Source organism: Cyanistes caeruleus, chromosome 6 (genome assembly GCF_971803275.1).
Source record: "Cyanistes caeruleus chromosome 6, bCyaCae1.hap1.1, whole genome shotgun sequence".
Taxonomy (NCBI): Eukaryota; Metazoa; Chordata; class Aves; order Passeriformes; family Paridae; genus Cyanistes; species Cyanistes caeruleus.
In genome coordinates this window covers 33,697,098-33,712,186 of record NC_141706.1, presented here as the reverse complement: position 1 = coordinate 33,712,186, position 15,089 = coordinate 33,697,098, and the positions used below count along the sequence as shown (strand labels likewise).

The 15,089-nt window shown below is 41.6% G+C and overlaps 1 protein-coding gene across 6 annotated transcripts in view; it reads left to right on the top strand.

Moving 5' to 3' along the window:
* Nucleotides 1-15,089, top strand: part of RGS6 (regulator of G protein signaling 6) — a 259,407-nt gene that overhangs the window by 198,054 nt on the left and 46,264 nt on the right. For all 6 annotated transcript variants that reach the window (XM_086891929.1, XM_086891927.1, XM_086891928.1 and 3 more), the window contains 6 exons: nt 2,002-2,083; nt 2,575-2,649; nt 3,990-4,088; nt 5,108-5,169; nt 9,560-9,670; nt 12,923-13,048. In XM_086891929.1, coding sequence (XP_086748055.1) covers nt 2,002-2,083; nt 2,575-2,649; nt 3,990-4,088; nt 5,108-5,169; nt 9,560-9,670; nt 12,923-13,048 — 555 coding nt within the window. The remainder of the gene's footprint in view (nt 1-2,001; nt 2,084-2,574; nt 2,650-3,989; nt 4,089-5,107; nt 5,170-9,559; nt 9,671-12,922; nt 13,049-15,089) is intronic.

Sequence of the window (15,089 nt, the reverse complement as noted above, 5' to 3'; positions counted from 1 at the left end):
GGAAGAGAAAATTAGAACTTAGGATAGCAATTGTACTTTCTGTTACTTATAGGCTATTGCCAAGATGAAAAAAAAAAGTGTAAGTCAAAACAAAAGTCTGTATTCTGTCTAAAACATATAATTATCACCTAAGAAAGAAATGTAAATATCAGACTTATTGTGATCATTGTTGGTTATTCATCTTTTCTCCATTCTGTTTTCTTTGAAGCATAAGCATGAACTGGCCACTATCAACTTTTTTGCTGTGTAGTTTCAGCTTCTTTGTTCACAGTTCATGTGATGGTTCAGTCTTCAGGTTACCCAAAAGGCAGGGATGGAATTCACATTGTAATTCACAGTTAATTAAAAGTTTAATTAACTGGAAAAGGGGGGGGAAATCAAAAATACCTGAAAACATTCCTCCTGCTTACCAAGTTTTGCTTTGTTTTCCACAATTTTGTTTGCACACAGGATTCCCATTGCTATACCCACATTGCTACAAAAACTGCAACTACAGAGTATCTAGCTGCTTTCTGCTAGGGTCTTCATAGTTTAAAATGTGAAATAATGTATCTTACTTATCTTACTGTGACTTACTATCAGTAAGTTTGGAGACAGGAGCTGACAATCTGAATTGAGCACAAAGTGTCAGTGAAAAGAATTCATGAAGCCTCCAAATAGTCCCTCCAATTTGTGTGTGCTGTGTGGTCTAAGACTGGAGTAGGCTTCACCTTTCCCTTTGGCCAGGTGTGAAGGACTCACTCAGAAAAGTAGTTTTGGGCTGGGTGTTCTCAGTGCGGTACAGAAGCTGCTCTGGCTTTGTGTGAGGACAGAGCTTGTGCCAGAGCTCGGTGCTCATCTCAGCCTTGCAAGGGGTAAATCAGCTAGTGATGCTAAATGGTGAAGAATTTGGTTTTTTCAGAAACTTCAGTTTTAGTCCCCTGATTCCTATCCTCTTGGTACATTTCTATCACACGCTTAGCCATGAGTCACTGCCCCACAAAAACAGATGGGAGAGAACTTGGTGGTCAGGAATCACCACCGGTGTGGGGTTTTTTTTTTCCCCTCACTGTTTTCATTTTCCTGGTGGCAACAATGTGGGAACCCATCACAGGGACACTGAGCTTTATTCAGTCCTGCTCTGGCAGCAGAGGCATGGAAGCTGTTCCATGTGCTTCCTCCAGTCCCTGTGCAGGTAGATCTTGCAAGCTGGTGCTGACTTTGTGCTCATGTGTAAATCTGGGAGAGGTGTCGGATGTCACCTGCTCACTGCTGCCAGGAATTGCCTTCTACAACCTCCAGTGGCCTTTGGGCTGTGTGCTTTGAGTGAGTTGGTTCACTGGCTGAATCAGGGCTGGAATTACTGAGTTCCTGTTGAGCCAGCCCGGTCATGTCTCTCTGGGGCAGGTGCTGGCTTGTAGGGGCCATGCAGCAAGCTCAGCTTTGGTCACCCATGCTGTCACCCCTTGCTCTGCCAGCATGGGGGCACATGGGCAGAGCCAATTTTTTGGGGTTGAAAGATCTAAGGAGGAGTGGCCACAAGTGCTGCCCATGCTGTTGGGAATGTCTGGGATAGATTCCTTTGAAATCTGTATTCATGCCAGTGGTGCTGGGCACTGGTGAGGCATTGGGGTGCAATGGGGTCTCCTGGTGGGAACTTCAGTTCAGCACCACCAGAAGCCTCACCTGGTGCAAACAGGTCCTGGTGGGTCTCCTGACATAGGCAAAAATACAGACTTTCCCAGCCTGTCAAATCATAGTATGGGAACATGGTACCAGGAAAAGTTTTCCTCACCAGATGAAAACCAGCTGTTAAATTTTTCCACATTAATAGGAAAATCTCTTTTGACCCATGTTGAAGTAAACATCAGTGTTATTTTGTTCATGGTATGTGCCCATGCGAGTGTGACAAAAAATGCTGATTTCTGAAACTTTTTGTCTTGTCCTACAGCTAGGAACTTTATCAAAGAAGAAAGCATGACTTGTACGTTGACTCATACTCACTTAGGCTTTTGTTTTCAGAATCGACAGGAAAAAGGATAAAACGGAAAGAAAGATTTTGGACAGCCAGGAGAGAGCATTCTGGGATGTGCACAGGCCTGTGGTAAAACTATTTTTGAATGATGAGGTTTTGACAGGAAAAGTTTTGTTACTAGTAAATGTTTTATGCACAAAGATACTACTTTTATAGTCACCACCTGGATTTTCCTCACAGTTCAAAATGCACCATCTACAAGATTGAGACATTCTGGGCTTGTGTACCTATGGAACTATTGATTTGGAAATATGTGAAAAATACGAACTTTGGAAGATATTTACTGGACTTATGAAAGACAAGCAGCTTACTCAGTTTGTCTCAGACTTCCTGGCAAAAGTTCCCCCATTAGTTATTTTCTTTTGGTGGCAAAGTTAGAAGTGGATTGAATGCTGACATAGCATCCTTGGGTATATGCAATCTCTTGTAAAGCAAGAGTAATTTATGGGACACAAATCTTAAGAAAGATTTTTGGACAGGATCTAATAGTGTATTTTATAAAGGTAAGGTAGGATGAAGATTCATAATGGAGGAATAACACAATCACCATTTCTTTTTAGCCAGGTTGTGTGAACACCACAGAAATGGACATTAGAAAGTGTCGCCGTATGAAAAACCCACAAAAAGTGAAAAAGGTCAGTTTGAGCTCCTGGTTTTGGTTTTGCTTGTTTGGGATTGGTTTGGTTCACTGTGTTTGTTTTCTTTTAATCATACTTGACACCTACTGTATAAGAGATTTACCAAAGAGGAACAAACTTTCAGTAGTATGAGTTCTGTTTTGTTCTCCTTGGTGAATTTATTATTTCCATTTAACAAGCAAAGTTGTGCTGGCTGGGTGATGGGTAGAGCTGAGAAGGGCATTAAGGAGCTCTGTGTCCCAAATGTCTGATGGCTCTTCACTCTCATAAAATTAAAAGTAATTGGCAAAAATACTTGGGTCCCTTTTTAAGAAATTACCTGGGCACAGATAATGAGATGTTTACCTGCCTTAATCATTTCAAAGGCTGGATCATTAGCAACTTGGGTGTCTTTGACTTCCAGCAAATTTGAGCACTTCTATGTATATGAAGTCATAGAATCAATTAGATTGAAAAAAACCATTAAGATCAGTGACTCAAAACCTTAACCTAACCAAGTCTTTCACTAAGCCATGTTCCTGTCTTTTCAATAATTTCAAGGATGGTGACTCAACAGCTTCTCTAGGCAGCCTTGTTCCAGTGCTTGATAACCATTTCAGAGAAGAAATTTTTCCTAATATCCAGTCTAAACCTCTCTTGGCACAGCTTCAGGCTGTTTCCTCTTGTCTCATCACTTGTTATGTTTCTGGATGGAACACCAGACTCCTGAACTTCCATAAGCAGTTAAACTGCAGCTGAACTATTCACATGTCTATTGGAAGTTTTACTGAAGAGCAAAAGCACTAAAGGAAAGGGCAAATTATATTACTTTCAGTGCAGATGTCTGTCCTGAAAATGAATTTGCTACAAGTCAGTCTGCAGGTTTTTGTTTAGAGAAGTTCACATGAACTTGACCCATTCACTTGACCTGGTTAAGAACTTTCTTCAATATGTAGTTTTACATCAAGAAATTTTAAATCAAGTGTAAGACAGTGGCATAGAATTATTCTCTAGTATTTTCCTTTACCACTTAGATCACCCCAGTGACAACTCCCAGTGTTCATCCTACGCAGTGTTAATGCACACAGCCTTCAGAGCTCCTAAAAATTATCAGCTGCATTTTAACATTTAAAACAATCTCTTCTCTTAACATGCCTACAGGCCTTCCAAGTGCAGGCATCAGCAAGCATGGTCTGATCTGTAAATTTTGCTCCAGGCTGAATGATTATTGACCTGTGTGGGTATAAAGAGTAGGAAATTGCTGGCTTGTTACCTTACTGCTTTGCATACTGCACTGTTCCTCATTGTGAACAGAAAAATGCTGTAATCTCTTCTGTTTGTTCCTTGGTTCCTCACAGTCAGTGTATGGGGTTACAGAGGAGTCTCAGCCCCAAAGCCCTGTACACCTGCCCTCCCAGCCAGTGCGCAAAACAACAAAGGAGGATTTCCGGAAGCAAGTAAGTAGGTGGCTGTGTGGCAACTCTTCTGAGAACTGCTACCAGATAAAAAGCATAGAAAGTTACTGAGATATCAGCAAAACCAGTTGCATGATTTACCTGTGCTTGATCCTCACATCCTTGATCCTCACTTATGTAAAGTATTAGTAAGTATTCATTGAGCAGTGCAGTTGTTTGGTGATCTGTGTGATGAGTAGCACTGACCTTTGAATCTACTGTTATTGTCTATGGACCAGACACAGACAATAAGAAAATAATTCCAGTTCACTGAGGATGTCTGAAAAGTGGGCAGTGACAAAGGCCAGTGTAGCTGGGGACAAGTGGTGAGGAAAGGCATCATTCAGTGCAAGACTGTTAGGCTGTACAGTCAGAGCTTTTAGGACGAAATTATTTGGACAATCATGCCAAGGAATGACCAGCCAACTCACACATCCTTGCCCTGACACAAAGAGCTCTCCCTCAAAATGACTTCACTGCAATAAGCAGCCCTCGCTGAAAGACAAACAGGAATTACTAGATCAGCATTTTACTAAAGGCAGCTTTAAACAAGTTTCTTAGGCAACCAATTTTTGGATGGTTTTCTGAACTAAACCTGGATGCTGCATTTCTTGAGCTTTTTTATCATAGGCCAAAGGATTGGTTGATAGCAGAATGAAAGTGTGTTGTAAAATGTTACTGGTCTTGTGATGCTGGTCAGTAAGAGAAATGGGAGAGCAGAGTGTGTTTGTAAAAAGGAGATCATATTGTACCCTGAGTAGTCTAGGAACCTTGGCCCCAAATACGTGTCTTTTCTACTTTCAGTTATGTCTTCTGAAGCTTCCCCTAGGGCTTTGCCTTTGGCAATGGAGCCTCCTATTGGAAGCAGTTAATAAGCTTCTAATACCTAGGGAAGGGTCCTGTTTCCTTCTGAGTTATTTTTCAAGCTGCTTGGAAAGAGAAATCAATAGTGTGTTGGGATATTGTCAATGCATGCTGCAGAACTCATAGATTGTTAATGTCCTTGTCATCTCTCTCCTCAGATAACTTTTCTGAACATGCAGATAGAGAGACATTGTTTAAAGATGTCCAAAGTAGCAGAAAGGTGAGTGTCTGCATTTGGATGATTTCCCATTCTTTCCTCATCTCCAGTTTGGTATTTCTAGAAACAGAGCAGGCAGCAAAATACAAAGGCTTTTGACCCCTTTTCTGTGCATCAATCCTTTCCCCTCCTTGACCAGCTGTGCTGCCTGTCTGCTGGCTGCTGACACTTCTGTACTCACTCTTCTGCCACTGAGCAAAAATAGGTGGAAAATGAGGACCTGTAATACTGCAAAAGAAAAGAAGCGTTCACAAAACAAAAAACCTTGTCAGACTTGTTTCCCACCCCTTCACTACCCTAGGGCTTATTTTTAGAAAAGTTATTCCTGTCTCAATTTGAAAATAACCTTTTTTCCCCTTTTTGGCTGAACTCTCAGCACTCATCTCTTGTTAGTCTGGGACAGCTCTGGGGAAGGAGCTGTGTTTGCATTTGTTGCACATGGTGTTCACATCTCTGTTCATACTGGGGTTGTAGGACCAGTTCCTGCTCCCACTTAGATGTATATGAAACCCTTAGAGACGTTCTGGGGTTGTACCTATACTACGCAAGGCACTTTTTTAAGGAGTGGATTTCTAAGCAGTAAATCAAGGCACAATTTGACTTGCAGAATATTTAGTTTTGGTAGAAAAGTATGAATAGGTGAAGAACAAGTCCAAATTTGAGTATGACAGCTTATTTACTTAGGTACTTGTAAGTTATGTGCACTTGCAGGGTAGTCACTGAGATGAAAGTAGGGATAGCAATGCTCTTCAGTGACATCACTTTTAAAGCAAAACTGTGTTGAACATGAGGGATAGGATAAGGGCTGGTTCCTTCTAGAAAAATAATAGAGGAATTTTTCTTTAAGCAGAGTAAAATGGGATTATCCCATGAAATGTGCTTTGCAGTGCCTGCACCTGTAGTTAGCATGCATGTACTAAACTAGGTAAATGAAATGGTGAGAGGCCTGTTGCAAGTTCCTATTGGCTCATGAAATTCAGCAATTAAAATGAAAATGTGTCAAATTAAAGAGAAAATATTCAGAGGCTCCCTGAAAACCTGCATGCAATATATTGTGTGATTGAAATGAGCACATTTATGTTTTGGGCTTTTGGATCTTTTTAATTACAAACATGTACTTGTACTTTAACAAAAAAGTAATTGTACTGGATTTATTTACAATGACCTTAATATAGTGAGACAGTAATAATTTTCCTGGTTTGAAAGGGCTTTCTTTTTTTAACAATTGCTTTCAAGTTGGAGAAGAAAATTTTGCTATCAAAACTTGTGCAAAATAATAACCAGGAAAAAAGCAAATAAACTGAGAACAGTCAAATTACAGAATTGCAAAATAAGCTGAGTCAGAGGGGACCCACCAGGATCATCAAGTCCAACCCCTGGCCCTGCACAGGAGATCACGCCATGTGCCTGAGAGCATTGACCAAACACTTCTTGAACTTCGGTAGGATTAGTGCTATGACTGCTTCCCTGGGGAGACTGTTCTAGTACCCAAACACCCTCTGGATCAAGAACCTCACACTTCAAAATAATTATTAATACTTATAAAGAATTAAAATCGTGGTTGTGATCTTTGTATCTCGTGAGGAGGTGTTTGGTCATGTGATGACTTTGAATATTGATTTGAATATTGGCAATATTGATTGAGAGTCCCAGGATTTGGTGTGGAGAGTGGAGGGAAGTGCAGTCTGAATGTGGGAGCATTGCAGAGCAGGTAGGAGGGAGGTAAAGGAGCTGATGGCTCCGGTGGCTTCACCCAGGGGTGAGCACTGGTGAGAAGGAATGAACATGGATGACCTGACTTGCTCAATTGCCTGAAAAAAACCCTGTGCAGCCTTGAAAGCCCCATTATAATACTGATTACAAGCACTAAGAACAAATTTGCTGTGTAAGGAAATGCTGCTATTATCAAGTCGATTTTCAGTCTGGACCCTGCTCTGGGGACAGTTTAGGTGACAGTGTGGCAGATCAGGGTACAGGAGATGACTTCTTGGCATGCTCCCTGCAAAAGTCAAGCCTGACAGTGGCACCACCTGCCAATTTTTCAGTATAGCACAAAGGCACTTGCAGAGAGAATGAGGGAAGTAACAAGGAGCAAGTAAGTCAGGAAGCGCTAGGGCAAACAAGTTATAGGAATAAGATATAACATTTTTCAATAATATTAGGTAAATTGTATTTATTTTACATTAATTCACAGTATTCTTGGGATAGCCCTTGCCAGTCAGAAGAGGAAGGCTCTCCAAAGGATATCTCCAGCTTCTGTGAGATAAATGCTTGCTGCTAAAGATTTTCTTCCCCTGCCTCCCTGTGCTGCCTCCAGGAGCAGATCTGTACCAGCTGTGGGAACAGGCATCCCTCAGCTGCTCCACACACCTTGGGAACTGTCTTTCTTCCACATCCTTCCTCCCCACTTGGGACTTGCACTCTGTTGGTTTTAGCCATTGAGCTTTGAGAACTGTTGAGCAAAACTAGCAATATCATTCTACCTATTGTTTTCCCTGACTGCACTGTGCAGTGCGAGTACAATTGCATTAGACATGGCATCACTGAAATGGCTGGGGAAAAAATGAGCATCTTCCTACCAGAAGCAATCTCAGTTCCCTAGATGGAAATCTGTGCTATCCTTTCAGCTTCTCATCAAAGTTCCTGTGAAGGCTCAGCAGGCCCCCTTGATTGAGAGACAGTTGGGTTCTCAAGGCAAGCTCTGCACCCTTCAGTCAGCTGTTCCCACCATTTCTTCTACCGGGTATTCAGTTTATCACCCAAAAGGCCAGGTTTGCATTTTGACAAAAATGCTTTTCCTTAGGAGTCCCCCGCCTGTAGCCTCCTTTAGACAATGAGGCAATGATTCTGCTGCTGCCATTATACCAAATCAGCAAAATGTGCTTAGAAATTCCCCCTTGTTTCATTTTATTTTTTTTCCCCTTTCCTTTTTGCTAGTACTTGTACTAGCACCTCTGATGCCTTCTTATTATTTTATTAGGAGCAATTCAGGTTTCACAGCAGATATCTCCTGATTGATCCTTTTTTGGCTTTCTTTTCTTTTTTAACCAACCCTCTCTTTCATTGATGTCTAAGGGACTGCTGCTGCTCTGTGAAATTGGACACTGCTCCCTCTTCCAACCCTTGACCCACAGCACTCATGAAATGTAATTAATGAAATGAGATGAGACAGCCCTGAGTGCCCTAAGGGGCAATGGGAACCTACTGTGGTTACAAAACTGTATGATTTTAATGCCTCATGATAACAGCTAGAACAAACAAAAAAGAAATAATTACTGTAGAGCAGGTCAGGGAAACTTTCTGCCTTTTATGACCCTTTGTTTCGCAGGGTCTTTTCATTCGCCTGCCTTTTTGAGATGTGTGGAGGACCAGTGGTAAAGTTTAGCATAGACAATCACAGTGCAGGTACATTGGTTGTTGAGTATGATGAGACATAATTAATTTAGTTAATTACTTGGCAGATGTAGGCAAAAATAAATTGCCTTAGAGTATTTCCAATATAGACTAGAAGAAATATCTTTTTATTTATTTCATATTTTCTGTCTTTCTTTTGTAAAAATGCACCCCTAACCCCAACCCCAGTGGAATTCCTGAATCATTTATGCAAGCAGACACAGTCTTTTTCCCAGAAAGCAGTTTGAATCTTATCCTAGTGAGGATTAGAGGCTATATGCCTTAACTGACTCACTGTGAAGCAAGCCAGTGTAAAGGCCAGGTGTTTTTCCAACACACATATAATTTACTGTAGTCTAAGGTAATTATTACTTGTATTTTACAAGAGTGCTGTTAGACTAAATACTACACCAACAAAACTAAAAAATTATCTATAGGCAAAGCTTTGGTGTTTAGGACCATGACCTCAAAATATTTAAGCATATTCTTACCTGCAGTCCATGACCCTCTTTAGGTGAGTTTCTCATAGTGCATAAATGTATGTGTGTACAATAGTTTGCAAAAATTAAAAGGATGAGAGGCAGTAGTAACATGCAGCAAATGAACAGGATGACACGCACTTCACATTCTTCCCATGGCTCTCTGGGGAAGTCCTGCCATAGCAATCCAATTGTTGCCTCATCAGGTTTTTTGGGGGCATCTCAACAGAGACAAGCTTGTGGAAAATGCTGCTGTTGAGGAAAATACTGCAGTGAGCGTGTGGGTGTTTGCAGAGAAATCCTTGCATGCATCATCCCTGCGAAAAGGGTCTCCTGTGGTTGCTGACTAATCCCTATAAATAAAAAAGCACACACAGAAACAAAACAAAAATCCTACCAAAAAAAATCCTACCAAAAAAAACCCCAACAGGATAAAAAAAAATCCTGTACCTCTCTGACGTGACTGAGCATTCACATCTTTCTTTATTCTTTTATTTCCTTTTTTTTTTTTTACCTGCCAGTTTAATAGCCTACACAGAGCAGTATGTGGAATATGACCCCTTTATAACTCCTGCTGAGCCTTCCAATCCCTGGATAAGTGATGATGCAGCATTGTGGGACATTGAAATGAGGTAAAAAATAATTGTTAGTTTTAACTAATACGAGAATTGTCTTGCTATTTTGTTTGTATGTTCTTCACACTGCCCTGTTTGGAAAGGAGGTTGTATGTCTGAACTACAAGATTCAAGAACATAGCTAAAGTCTATCACTGGTGTCTGTGAATTATTCAGCCCTTCCATTTCCATATGGCTTGGTGTATGGGACTCTCTAAGTCAGGTAATGGATGTTCTCAAACCTGTCAAACGTGTGTGCACACTCAGGTCTAGGAGCCTAAAGCTGTAGGATACTGCTAAGACAAACTTGTTCCACACATCTCATTTGACCCTTGGGAGCCTGCTCTTCCCCAGCTGCAATGCTCCAGCCCTGCTTTTGTCATGGGATCCCATGAGAGATGCTGCTGGCAAAATGGGATGAGTCACAGAGTAGTGGCCATTCCTGCTGTGCAGAGTGAGTTTGGCACAGAAACCAGAAGAATATAGCTCACGTGTGATGTGTGAGACTTGGCTCACAGAGCTGTAATAGGTTGATAGAGTCAGTTCAGGCCTCACCTGTTGATGAACCAGCTGGTTTGTCTCTGTTATGGTGTCAAATAAATGACATGAGGGAGGAACATCTGTAGGATATTCAACACCTTGCACCTCAGAGAATTTCTCAAAAAAACCCCACCCAAAAACCAGGCAGAACACTGCAAAAGAAATAATGTTTTGCCCACGTGATGCTGCTGGAAAGGAAGTCTGGCCTGTGTCTGTCTCTTGCCTTCACAGGCTATCCACAATCCTCATAAAGGGGCTGGGATTGTCCTGCTTGCCACTACGCCTTAACAGCTCCCATAGCAAATTTGAATAGAATTACGATGCTGCATATTACCTTCACTATTCAATCACATCCTGCGGCCAACATCTGCAAGGGCTCAGCAGCTTCTGCAGTGTTTAGTTGCTGCCATTTGGCACCGAGTCTGAACTTGGAGTTCACTTTAGCAAATCTTTGTTAAGAGAATGCCAAATCTAATCCTGTGTGTTCTTGAATAATAATTCAGAGATGCTATTGGCCTAAGAAAACTGATTCATAGGAAATCAGTGTTCCAGGGAAAGAACAAGACTTTGCTCCATTTAAAAACCAAGTCGTTTGGGATGTGAAAATTGTTTTCACCTGCTTCTCTGGTAGTCACAGAAAACATTATTTTCCTAACCTCTGCCCATCTTCACATAATTTTAGTATTTGTTATTTCTGTTTTAGCTAATTTCTCTCATTTTCTCCATCCTCCCTAGTAGGGCTAGTGCCAGATACAGCCCTTGCAAAAAACACTTCTCTGCAAGGTAATCCAGGCATCCATTATTTCTGCATCTGTTGACATGGCTGCAAATCCCAGAAAAGATGTCTGTGTCCCTGAAGAATACAATTAACCTGATGTCACAGCCTTATAGGAATTTGAAATAAATGCTTGGCTTATGCTATGATTTCAAGTTAAGGAAGGTGATTTTACTGCAGATGAAAAAGAGAAAGCTGTAGTGTGAGGAGATGGAAGAACAAACAGCTCTGTATTTCCATTTTATTCTCTATTGTAAAAAAACTAACTGCATCTGCATCTAGTTGCAACTTGCATGAATAATTAAATGATCCCCAAGATCCCCTTGTGTTGCCTGCAAAGCTGTTTCCTCAGTTCGGAGAGCAGAGCCCTTGCACAGGAAAACAAAGAGCCTCTCACTGCTAGCGGCAAGGCTGGCTGCTGAGTATGGGCAGCCCCATGCCACTGCAGGTCATCCTCCATGGGAATCAGGACTCAGGAAACGTCACAGAAAGCATTCCATTTTAGATAGCACTTTGGCCTTTATTTTGTGTGTGCTAGAACATTGTGTAGCTGCAGGAAGAGCAGGTACAGATCCCTGGATAAAGCAGGAAATTCCCTGATCTTAGATTGTGCCTGGCTCTGCACAAGTATGGCTTTCCCAATGTCCAGGCTGGTTCACATAACAGGTAGGCTGGATCTGCACCCTTGTCTGCAGCACTGCTGGCTCCTGAGGGAGTGCAGGAGGAGCCCTCCCCAGTGTGCTGCTCCTCGAGTGAGGACATACCTATCAATTTTGCTTAGCCTTTACACCAAGAGAAAATGAAAGCAGGCATTTTATTTACCCCTTTGGCTTATTTGTCTTTAGCACAGATCGCCACTGTCCCCTAAGGCTCCACGGTTAGGAATTGCTGTGGACATGACGAGACGCACAGTTTAATAGATATGTACTGTTAACAGTGGCTCTGCTGTCACAAATGTGAGCAGCTGAGCTGTGTTTTAATGGTTGTCTCATAGTATGACGCCATCACACCAGAAGCTTTCACTTTGTGAGCCCAGATTACGCTCTGATGCAAGGCTGTCTCATAGGATCCTCGTTGTGATTCCCGGGCGCCACTTCTCCTCATAGGCATCTCTACAACATGTCTGGCAATTCAAACAACAGCTTATGTAAGTTGAGCTGTGTTAAGAAATAATTAAGGAGAAAGGTTGCTAGTGGTTTTGGGTGCCTCTGCATCTCATCTCCCACAGCAGTATCCCAGCTGAGACCCAAAAGTCTGATTATCATGGAAAGTAGAAGGAAGATGGTTTTCAGTCTTCTGAGACTTCGGCATGCAAAAATCAGAGGCAGTAAAAAATAAAAGATCACAAACCAGTAACCATTTTAGATACTTTGTCTGCACTGCTTCTTAATGGAACTGCTTTTCTAATGCAAATGTGGATCTGAAAATCTGAAGCCAGTTCCAAGTGACCAGGCAGCACTGTGTGGGAGACAAGAAAATGCTCTGGAGCTGACCAGTGACCCAGGGAACATTGCTGGGAAATTTCTGCCTTAAGAAATGCATAAGAAATCCTAAGGTACATTTAAGGAGATATGCAAGAAGTGCATAATGAATAATCATTTAGGCATGGTATGCTGTTCTTCAAATTAAGCCTACCAGAAATTGCTCTGAAAATCATATCATTCATGTTCTCTCTTGTTTCACCATATATGTAGCCCCCAAATACTGTCCTTTAATGATTCAAATGAGACAATGATTTAAAGTCCTCCCTTTGCTTTAATGATGACCCTTGTCTTTATAGGTTTTTATGTTATTTTCTAACTTATATTTGTGAAAAATCTTGAGAAAAAAACAAACAAAACAACATCTCATCTAATAATCTTCCTCCCTTCACTTAGCAGAAACAGCAGCAGCTGCTCGGACAGCAGGCAGAGATGCACATTCCATCTGTTTTTTCCCCTTCTCTCTCCAAACAGCAAGGAACCTAGTCAGCAGCGTGTGAAAAGATGGGGTTTCTCCATGGATGAGGTGCTGAAGGACCCAGTAGGACGAGACCAGTTCCTTCGTTTCCTGGAATCAGAATTCAGCTCAGAAAACCTCAGGTGAAACCTTTCCTGACTTGACTAAATGAATGGGACTGATCCTACTCTCTTGCGTAGGTGAAATGAAAGGTTTGGTGTATCTTGAGCTGATAAAAACACCCATTTGAATAAAGATGAGAATGGCAGGATTTGGCCCCCAGCACTGCTACAGATGCCTATACTAGACCTATGTAAGTAATCTCAGTGTTTAGCAGAGCCAGTGTTATCAGGTATCTTCTGCATGCAAGGGCTTGCAGGCTTGTATGATGTGACAAGATGCAGCACATCTCTCCTGAGCTCCCTGACAATATATCGGATTTACATGTGTCTTTGTGGCAGGGCTTGTGTGAGGGACAGAGTATGATCATCATGTGGCTAAGAACTGTTGCAGTATTGGCAGTCACCAAGTCAGGTTTGCAACAACTGCAATTTTGGCATGTGCTAACTATCCAACAGCTTGTCTCACCTTAACAAGACTCTGTTTGTGGGGATTCTGAGTACCTGACTTCTCAAGTTGTGAAGAAGTCAAAACTTTTATTATGAAAAATGATGTAGATACCCATGTGATCCTATATCAGGCTGAGAGCCAGTAAACCCCCCTTTTTTACAGTCTGAGTAACACTGCAGAGGCTTTGTTGCAGTGCTGTGCTTGTGTCTCAGCACATGGATGGGTAAAGGGACTGGTTCTTGTGGGGTTTTTTGGGGCAGTCATTTTCCAGAAGGCTGAGTGAGCATTTGCAGGGAAGGCCAGAGAAGCTTGTAGGTTCACTGGCAGAGCTGAGCCTGCTCCTGGGCGGAGGAAATCTGCTGTCAGTGATCACACAGTCAGTCTGGCTTTGGTCTTTGCTGGTAGTGAGCAGGCTTGATGTTCTCTTCTTTACACCAGATAAGAACCTGATTGCACAACCTTTTTTAGTTGGTAGTTTTTTCATTTCTTTTTCACCTAGAAAATCAAATACGTTACTAAAGCATGTGAACAGTTGTCGCTGTAGTGCAGTCTACCAGCCTGCAAGGTCTGAAAGAGGAATTCCCCAGAAAGTGATTTTTAATGACATTGGAATTTACTATCCTATTTATCAGGTTTCCCTGTCCAAGGAGAAGTACAGAAAGCATGCCAGCAGCAAAACAGTGGAAACTCAATACACTACATTGTTTTGCAAAACCTGAAAGATAACCTGTAAGAAAACAAGGGAGTGTTACTAATTACATAAATGAGCTTGAAATTTTATTGCCAAACAAGTACTGAACTTGCATATGCTTACTGCAGTTACGTACAGTGGCACTCATTTGCAATTAAATTGTAGTGATGAAGTGCAAAATTAATATACTGTATTAAGATACTCTTCAAATGAGTGTTCTGAAATAAATCTGGTATTGTGCTAATGAAATCCAGCAGGTTTTATGACTAGTGTCTGTCCCCATGTTCATCCTACTCAAACAAATGGAGAAAATTTGATTATGAGAAGAAGGCAAACCTGTACCTTCCTTGGTCAGTCAGAGATGCTTCTGTTGATGCACATTCTCCTTGATCTCCTTGATAGTGAAGGGAGATGTCAAATCAGTGAGCTGGCATAGACAGGTTAAATCCTGCATCCTTTGTGGAAGACATGGGCATCGTTCTTAGTATGGGAACTTTGCTGCCATTCTTATGGTATTGTTACGGTGGTATTGGTTTATGTGGTAATATTATCTCATATTGGATACAAGCCTGCTTAAAGCTTTAAATAACAGGATGCAAAGGCAGAAATATTAATGAAGAAAACTGGAATAGAGCGGATTGATAGCAGTGATGCTTGAGAGAAGAAGGGTTCAGGTGAGGCAGAGAAAGCTCCTTAATTCTCACTAGGAGTGTGTAGCATAAAGGAAAGCAGCTGCTGGATGCTTACATATCCAAACAAAATCTAAGTTACATTCAACAGTAAAGTTGGGATCTGTCTCACCTAAGCTGACAGCTCGGAAGCACATGCTTGCTTCTTATCCAGTCTCCCTTTAGAGAGAGAGAAGAGAAGCTGAGGAGGAGTCAGTGAATCACCTGAGAAGGATTTGTTTCAGTTTTAAGTGG